The sequence below is a fragment of the Arabidopsis lyrata genome, assembly GCF_000004255.2.
Source record: "Arabidopsis lyrata subsp. lyrata unplaced genomic scaffold ARALYscaffold_7, whole genome shotgun sequence".
Lineage (NCBI taxonomy): Eukaryota > Viridiplantae > Streptophyta > Magnoliopsida > Brassicales > Brassicaceae > Arabidopsis > Arabidopsis lyrata.
This window is the reverse complement of record NW_003302549.1, coordinates 21,196,278-21,206,496: the sequence shown is the minus strand read 5'-3', so window position 1 is coordinate 21,206,496 and position 10,219 is coordinate 21,196,278. Positions and strand designations below refer to the sequence as shown.

Below are 10,219 nucleotides of genomic sequence, written 5' to 3'. Positions count from 1 at the left end.
CATTTGTGTTCAATATATCTAATACTCCCTACGTTTCATAATATAAGTCGTTTTAGGTAAAAACACGCCGATTAAGAAGATCTACTTTTTAAAAGTTCAACCAATCATAAAAGAGACTGCATAATATAAATAATCATAAAATATTAAAATAATAAATCATTTGTATTGAAACTCGAAAACGACTTATATTGTGAAACAAAATTTTTTATTCAAAACGCCTTATATTATGAAACGGAGGGAGTATATACTTATGTATGTGGGTTAGTTTCAACTAAATACAATACCGGACTTTGTCGGGATTCAGATAAAACCCAAACATATAATCTTTACAATTATAAATAAAACAAACTTTTAAAATGCAATTAAAAATGGTTTCTTGTAAGAAAACACTCTATGTTAAAAAAAAAAAAACTAAGGATGGTATTTATTCGAATACTTTTTTTAATCGGTTATATAAATAATTTCGAAGATATTGTTGTACCAAGATAAACTAAATACATATTAAATTTATTGGATTTAAATTATTTTATTAAATTATCAAAAAATTAAAAATATATAATGTTAAAAGATGTTTAAAATAAAATTTGTTTGTTTATGTAATGACTATTCAATTCAAGTCGTGGCACATGGATATATCGACCCCAGAATAGACATCTTATAAATCGTCATTCCACGTCACTTTTATTCGGGATTCCCTTAAGGTAATATGTAATAAAAAAAACTAATGCATCATTAAATAGAAAACTAAAATGCGATGGCATATGAATATAATCCATGTTCTAAAAATCCTCGCCTACACCCGATTACTCCCCGCTTAATCGCTAGGCCCACTCTATCCGCCTCGATTAATGACTAATCCCTTAAAGAAATCAGTCACCCGATTACTCTCCGCCTAATCCGATTACTTCCCGCCTAATCCGATTATTCCCCGCCTAATCTTACATACCCCGATTATTTTTAGATTGCTAGTATAAAAAAACTTTTTATTTTTGTTATTCAATCATTTGAATTGGGAGTTTGTAATGTTTTACAATAACTTATGTTCAAATTTTAATAAAAATCATAAATTTGAAATAAAAATCATAAAAATTTGTCTCAAAAAATACATTTTTATGTGTTTACTGCAATTTTGAAAATAATATTAGATTAATATGTTTTAAAAATATTAAAATAACCCTAAAACTAATCCCCGATTAATCCTCGATTTTAATCCGATTTTCCGATTAATCGCTAGGCCCATGCCGAACGCCCGACTAGCGCCTAGCAATTTTTAAAACAAGGAATATAATGCATCTCCCAAGATGGTACAAAATTAATGTTTATCTTTAGTCGTCAGATTCAACCTTGAGACCACCCAATCTCCTTCGAGGGGTTTGAGCGGGAGATTCAAATCTCCCCAAATAATTTGGAAAAGTAATCAAATGATAAAATTTCATATAAGAGAACAAGTGTGTAAGAGCATGAATAACGGAGCATCTTAGCCCATATCTTAGTTAATTATCTTAGGTTTTAGCATTTAAAATTAAATCAAAAATGATTAAAAGGCTAAGAAGTAAATCTTAGCTTAGATGTTTTTTGTGTGTTAAGATGTGTACATGTGTCTTAATATAAGTGGGCGAGAAAAAAGACAAAACCAAAAATTAAATTTAACGCGTTTTACTTTTTTTCTCAGTGAATTATACAGTCAACGGGAACGAGTATAATTTGGGTTACTATCTCACGGATGGCATTTATCCTAAATGGGCTACTTTTATCCAATCTATTTCACTTCCACAAACTGAAAAAGCATCTTTATTTGCAACCCATCAAGAAGCTTGCCGTAAAGATGTCGAGCGTGCTTTTGGAGTTTTGCAAGCTCGATTTGCTATTGTCAAAAATCCGGCTCTTCTTTGGGATAAGGTAAAAATAGGAAATATTATGCGAGCATGTATAATACTTCACAATATGATAGTAGAAGACGAACGAGATGGGTATACTCTGTTTGATACGACCGAATTCGAACAAGCGGAATCTGCAGGAAGTTCACGGGTGGATTTCACATATTCTACAGTTATGCCTTCAAATTTCTTCGATACGATGGCCACTAGAACTCGAATTCGTGATCGAGGTATGCATCTACAATTGAAGAAGGATTTGGTCGAGCATATATGGACAAAATATTCTAGAAATTAAGTTTAAAATATTTGTGCTTTATGTTATTTATGTTATAAATTGTATCTCATGTATGTTTTAATTTTTTTAATTTGCAACAATTATTAAATTTTCTATAATTATAAATTTATTTTTGTATTAATATTTTTTTTTCTAAGAACCACATGTTAAGAACCTACCATTAATCACACAAAAATCTTAACCCAAAAATACTATATCTTAACTATCACTTTTACAAATATATTACTTAAATATTCCTAAGATTTATTTCTAAGATACTACCAATAATCATGCTCTAAGCATGCTATTCAATCAAGCTCTCACGAGATCCCCAATAGGAGGAAGGAGGGAACTCGGTCGGAGGCAAGGCAAAGTAATTGACATGATGCAGCTAATCCTTGATCCGAAAGATCGTTTTCGAGAAGAAAGATGCCTTAAAAACGGAACTTGTTATTCTTGAGAAAAAAACACAAGAAAACACATTATCTTAAATATATTATATATATATGAAAGCAATATATAAAAATCCAAATAACACAAATTAAATAACAATTAATATGACATACTGGAACTCGAAAACAAGCATTGGAATTATCTCTCTGTTTATATATCCCAATACTCAAGCTTTAGAGTTGCATTGTAATTTAAGTGTTAAAGGTCCACCGGTGTATCAGTGACTATACGACCGTGGTACATTTTTGTTTACTTCATATCAACCAATATACCACAATCTCCAAAATAGGCGCAAAATGAAATTAAAAACCCAAAATTTTACATGAATATTATATCAAATTAAAGGATTTTTTTTTTTTTTTCAAGTTAAACACTTGTTATTCATACTTTAGTATATATAAAACAAGATCTTCATAGGAACAAAAATATAAACTAGTAAGTCATAGTAATTGGTACTTTTAGCCCTCAAAAGTCTCTCAAACCATAACTTAATATAGTACATTCCAAATTATAAACATATTATGAGAAAAGTAAAATGAAAATTAAATAATTAATTTAGGGTTTGCAAAAAAAGGTTCAACCTCCACCCAATTCATCACTTTGGACAGCAAATAATTTTAAATGAAACAATAAATTCATATATCTGTCTTCTGCTATAAATTACCCTCTCTCTCTTATCATCATCATCAATTTATATAACTCTCTCAAAAAACACATTTCCAAGATTCATATCAAATCCCTCCTTCAACATCATGGGCATTGCACGGTGGCTCAACCGCACCGTGGGCTTCTTTGTCTTCGCTCTCCTCGACATTGCCGATTTCTTGCTATGTTATACTTACAAGACTTTGGATTACTTCTTGGAGTCCGAGAGGAAACCTTGCTACTGCTCTTCTCCACCAGAGGCTCAAGCCAAGACCGAGAAGATCATAGTGTCGGAAAGAGGCGGGTACTCAAAGGTTGTGTCTCTAACAAGAAGTAAGATCCATTTGGATGAGATCTCGGACACGCTTTACTCACGTGGTCCTTCACTTCTAACGAGGCTCTCTAAGCTCGTGAGGTCCGTGAAATGTTTTAATTATAAGGGTTTGATCATGAGAGGCAATGTGGTGGAATCTTGTGATCATGGTGAGTCTAAGAAGAAGATTAGAAAAGCTAAAAAGAGATTAATGACTTTGAATTCTACGGTGGTTGAGAAATCTTCGACAGCTCCAAGATGGTCGGATTGCCATTGCAGCTTCTGCACTTCTTGGCTTACTTCTCCCAACAAAGATTCTCTGTTTGTCAAAGTTCAACAACCCAAAGGTAATTAATTTATCCACTTCCACATTTATTTGTACATTTATACACACAATAAATGTAAATGATATAAATCTCACCAAGCAAGAAAAATGGTTCTTTGTTGTAAAAATGCTAACATTAGCTTAAAAAAAATAAAATCAGCCATTACAAAAATAAGTTTTTACTTACAAGAATTATAACATTTTTATTAGCCTATCAAATTAAATGATACAAAGGGTTCTGCATTTTTGTTAGTTCGATATAAAAACTATTTTTGTTGTTACGTAAAAAGTACTAGCATTTAATATACTCATTACTATATTTTTCTTGTCGCCATCCGATATCGGATACACAACAGTTTTCTTATTTTGGGGAATATATTAAGGTAACATATAAAATAAATGAAATATATTAAATATGTGCAGATAACAAGAAGGCCCGAGACAACGTTGTGTTTATACATGGTTTCGTATCATCATCCGCGTTTTGGACGGAGACTCTCTTCCCAAATTTTTCTGATTCAGCCAAATCAAACTACAGGTTCATCGCAGTCGATCTTTTAGGCTATGGAAGAAGTCCTAAGCCAAATGACTCGTTATATACTTTAAGAGAACATTTGGAGATGATTGAGAAATCGGTGATCTCTCAGTTCAAGCTCAAAACATTCCACATAGTAGCTCACTCCTTAGGCTGCATTTTGGCTCTTGCACTCGCAGTTAAACATCCAGGAGCTATCAAATCCCTTACTCTTTTGGCTCCGGTAAGTCAATTATACACGATTTACTTTGAATTGGTCTTATTTCATTTTTTTTTGCTTAGAATTGATTATGCCTGATAATATATCTTTAATTTTTAAACCAAAAAAAAGTATATATCTTTAATTTATAAGTTGGTCTAAGAAGTGTGGAATATATGTGTTTTGGTTCGTGTGTCTTTGATTCATGTTTAGAAAGTATATCAGCCAAACCAAAAATGAATAAATTTGGTACTAATTTGATTTTTCCTTGGAAATTCTTTTTTTGTCAAGTATGTTTTTATTTTAGCTATGAATATTTTGGAATTAAGAGGTAACTAACTGAAGTTATAATATGGCAGCCATATTACAAGGTACCAAAGGGAGTCCAACCAGCGCAATACGTGATGAGGGAAGTGGCTCGGAAGGAAGTTTGGCCACCGATGCAGTTTGGTGCATCGGTACTTAGCTGGTATGAGCACTTAGGCCGCACCATTGGCCTTGTCCTTATCAAAAACCATCACTTGATTGAATTTGTCACCCGCCTCCTCACCCTAAACAGGTACATATCTATATCATATAAAGGTTTTTATATGTCACAAATGGAAACCTAAATAAACTTGCTCCTAATCACGTTTCAATTTAAGTAGAATAGATAATACTTTTTTGTGATAAAAGTGTCGGGTCTTTGGAAACTAGAATAAGCAACATCTAGAATAGATAAGTTACGTCAACAATATTTTGAAAACTAGAATAAGCAAAATCAACCCGGAGATCACGGTTCATGCGGTTCGGCCATTCGCCCATTCGGAGAACAATGAAATGTCTAAAAATCTATACGTTTAATGAACCAACCACTCGTCTTCTTCAATACCTTGAAATTGACGTGTCGGAATTGTTATATGTAATATAATGAACCTACAACTTTTTTTTCGTTATCTAAATACTCTTTGATTGGTCCACTTTAGTAGTTCTTACATAAATTATGTGATACCATATTAGGAATTATTAATAGACGAGTTATGCAATCTAATAGCTTTAGGTAGTAGAAAAAGTTGTCTTGAAACATAGAAAGCGACTTATAACGACCGTGTCTCCTCCATTATTTGACCCCATTCAATTCCATTTTGGCGTTTTATATCATAACAAATATATGTATAACTTTTTACTATTTATATGCCATATAAATTAATTTATTTTTCTTTCTATGTATGCAGGATTAGAACGTATTTGATAGAAGGATTCTTATGTCACACACATAATGGGTCATTTCACACATTACACAATATCATCTTCGGGTCAGGAGCCAAGCTCGAGTCGTATCTCGACCATGTCCGTGACCACGTGGACTGCGACGTTGCCATCTTCCACGGTGGCAAGGACGAGCTCATTCCTGTGGAGTGTAGCTACAGTGTCAAGAGCAAAGTACCACGTGCCACTGTCCACGTCATCCCTGACAAAGACCACATCACCATTGTGGTCGGCCGACAAAAAGACTTTGCACGAGAGCTTGAGCTCATTTGGCAAAGATCCCAATCAACTTAAGTGAATATATTTTATAATGATGAAACTCTTTTTTTTCTTTCTATAAAGTATATATTTTTCTTATTACAAAAGTTAGATATATATCGTTTTCTATTCAATCAAGATTTTGTTTTATTTTCCAAAGAAAGAAATGTCAAACCTCTAATTTTATTTTTCTTTTTATAAAAGAAAATTAGGTGGTGTTATTCAATGATGGATTTTAATAGAATTGAAATCCAACACTAATCCAGTGTTATTCAACTAATGATTATAAATCTAACGTTAAAATCTGGTGTTATTAGATCTTATACTTCATTAGATTTTAAAAGTTTGGTGTTATTCAATGGTGGAGTTAAAGTCAATTCTTTAAGGTTTGTAAAATCCAGTGTTATTCAAAACTAAAAGACTTGTAAAATCTTTGTATATTAAGTCATTTCAAATGAAACCTCTTTGGAGTTTCATGAGTAAATTATTAGAATCAAAATCCAAGATATACTGCAGGGATTTTGAAATCCATACAAACAGATTCTTAAAACCAATATCAGAAAACAAATCTAAACCTTAAAGAATTGACTTTAACTCTACCATTGAATAGAGTATTGCATCTTGCAGAGCCACTTCCTCATGTTATACAAAAAGTTGATGTGATTGTAATCGAATACTTTAATGTTTGTCGGTGTTAGAAAAAAATCGGTGATTAATGGTCCATTTGTTTTGGTATATATAGATGTTGCAGTCAGATTAAACATTCAAGTAATGTTTGTTATCAAACTGTTTTTTTTTTCATTTAGGTATAATTTTGTTCAAGAGTTTGTAAAAAACTTACGAATATAGATAATCTTTTTTTCGGAATATAAATATGTATAATTTTGCTATATATATTCGATTAATATTTTGTTTTTATTTTATCAGAGAAAAAATGCAAAGACTCTAATTCTTTTTTTGGAAAAAAATAAGAATGTAGCAACAGCCTCTTGTAGACCACTTAATATATATATTCGATCCTTTAAACCATAAGAAAGATATATATTAAGTGGTTGTGTGGAATCGAATAGTCCATTTGTCGATGTTAGACCAAATTCGGTGACCAATTAAGAGAATAACATGAATATTCGAAGTTGTTTTGTTTTCTTAATTAGATTTGAGTGCAACATGTCAAAGAGCGACTCATAAATCATAATATTACAATGTTCGATATATGACTAATCAATTGGTAGGATGTAGTATCGATCCTAGTAATCAGTTTTAAGAATCGTTTGTCATTAAATGTAGTTCTTAAAATTGTGATAATCATCTCATAACCATGGTCCATGGATTCGATAAATAGTTGATATAAAATTCAGAAAATACAAATTAAAAAAAAAATACAAATGAAATATTTTTCAACAAGAGAGGGAATTAAATGAAATGGACCGACCATAACCATATTGTATGATGGTGAAATAAGACGTGGGCTTAGTTTACTTCTCAACTCGTCTCGATCAGTCTATATTCGACTATGAGAGCCTATTGAATGCATTCACGAAAAAAATACCTTAACTATTTCAAATAATACTATATGTGCTGTCAGAATACACAATGATCAAAAACAAAATTTCAAAAATGATAAAAATACTTGCTGCGGTAAAGTTTTATCCGGTATGATCGGTAATGAAATCCGTATAAAGCTTCTTGATGGCTTAGCTTCCGTATTAACATAAAACCAGACATCAAACCTGTCAAGAATACATGTCCCGGTAGCGTGTCTATATTTACTAGTCGTTGGCTAGTTCAGTCGGAAAATCACTACATAGCAGGTCTACCCAACCCAATATCTAACAATGGTATCCAAAACTCACCAAAATTTTTCTCAATTTTAGCAAGGAGCATTGGGAGAAATTATTTAGAACATGAGAACTAGTCGTTGAAAGTCAACTTTTAACTCCGAATTCCGGAAAAAAAAAAAAAAGACATATATTTTGATTCTTAATTCATTGTAAATCACCACAAGGGTGTCCTAAATGACTTAATAGCATATTTTTGTGATAAAGAGATTTATCTACTCTTCAACAAAGGATCTGTCGAAAGTCGAAAGATAGCTGCACCAAATCCTCGGAAGATACCAAAGCAATTGTTACCTAAGTCCTAACGATAGTGAAAATCTTGCAAAATATCTCATCAATTCAAAAATGCCTCAACATTAGCTAGGAGAAACGTGAAGCATGTAGTATCTGTTTTGTATTTCTTAAAGATGCTTTATAATGAATAGCATTTACAAGTTTTGTGAATGTATTTGAATATTTGTTTGTATTAAAATATTTTTTCATATAAATTTGTTTCATAGATATATGATTTTATGCCTAGTCCAGGCGAACTAATCGATGATTATATATAGTTACCAATAGTTATGATCGTTTGGGTGGCAATTTCTATTAAGGACGAGTCGGATTGACGATTTTTTTGTTCCATAATGTCTAGTGAAAGCATCGCAGTTGCAATAGCATTCCCACCTATTTAGATAAATGATATATAAGCTACGATATAAAGTGTTTGTGATGCATTTAAATGGACACACGTATTAAAATGGGTTGCAAACACACGTATAAAAATGCAGATTTGTTCTTTCTTTTTTTAGGTTCTATATATAGGATCAGAGCCGTCCCTGAGAATTTGAAGGCCACAAGCAACAAAAAATAATTTGAAGCTTATGATTTGTAAGAAAAGATTAAAAACGAAAAAAAAAAAAAACATTGAAAATAGAGTTAGTGGATTCGAACTGGTCATCTGCACACATTATAACACACTTAAAACCACTAGACTACTTGAACATTATTGTTAAAAATGTGGCCGATTATATATATGGGGGATTTGGGGCCGCAAGCGCAAGCTTGCCTTGCTTGGCCTCATGGCCGGCTCTGTATAGGATGTTGCCTAAACATCATTTTGGGTTGCCAAAATAATTCTTAACATACCTACACTAACTTACTTTATTTCAACTATCCCTGCGCATATCTAGTATTTTTTGTATTAGCCAAATTAAGAATGGTAGTAGTGGTTCACCAAACTTATGTGTTTTTCTTTGTTTTTGTCTTCAGCCGGACCACCTTTAGTTATTATTTTTACCACATTTATAAGCATCCATGTTCCTTAAATGGCTTCAAAGAACGTATCAAATACAATGGGACATATATCTGGAACAACATAGTACGTCTGTATTTTTTCTCAAAAATATAGGGACTAGATATATATATATATATAACAAAAATATAGAGATCGATGCTAGGTAAATAAATTTTTGGAAATAAAACAATAAAGAAACTATTGTTGGTTTTATGAAATTAAGCATATTTCTTTTTTAGATAGAATGTGATTCCACATTATCCCATTGTATTCACTTGCATGAATGAATGACACTCGTCGCATCTTAAGGCATATATACACTAAGATAAAGTAATATGCAAAAAAAAAAAGAGAGATAAAGATAACATGAATGGTATAATATAGTTTCACCCAAAAACATGAATGATGTATATATAGTGACGAAATTAAACATAACAAATGTACTTGTTACGTTAATTATATATGATCGGTGTTCACCAAATGCAAAATCATAATATTGAATGGTGAATTGAAAGTGTGGTTTAAATAAGAGAAATTGTGTAAATTTGAAATTTGATCAACTATATTTATAAAAATTAGAAAGATCAAAACGATTTTTACAAAGTTATTACAATCATATCTATAAGATTTTTTTTTTCCAATTTTTTTTCTTTTTGCGGTGAAGACAGCAAACATTCGAAACTTTTTATAGAGCGAGTGAAATAGGATTGATTCTGTTTTTTTCACCTTTGTGAATCATACGTTTCCAAAGATATAAAGTAAAAATGAAACAAGAAGAGAATTCACTCATTCTATTAAAAGTTATTTTTTGTAAGCATCACCTAAAGCAAAGCATCTGCTTCTCTTATGTCTTATCCATCCCACTTGTCCTTCAATTCCTCTTTTTCCTTTTCTAATTTTTTCCACTTACAAAAATTCAGGTTTTTTGAAACAATAAATAAGTAAATATATAAGGAAATAAAATAAGATAAAACACTA

At 31.4% G+C, this 10,219-nt stretch overlaps 1 protein-coding gene across 1 annotated transcript; it reads left to right on the top strand.

Moving 5' to 3' along the window:
- The first annotated feature begins 3,287 nt into the window (after positions 1-3,287).
- Positions 3,288-6,277, top strand: LOC9304643 (probable lysophospholipase BODYGUARD 2). The gene is made up of 4 exons (XM_002870563.2): positions 3,288-3,909; positions 4,311-4,645; positions 4,981-5,180; positions 5,836-6,277. The coding sequence occupies exons 1-4, from the start codon at positions 3,357-3,359 to the stop codon at positions 6,161-6,163; spliced, it is 1,416 nt and encodes a 471-aa protein (XP_002870609.1). The 5' UTR covers positions 3,288-3,356; the 3' UTR covers positions 6,164-6,277.
- Positions 6,278-10,219: the final 3,942 nt, after the last annotated feature.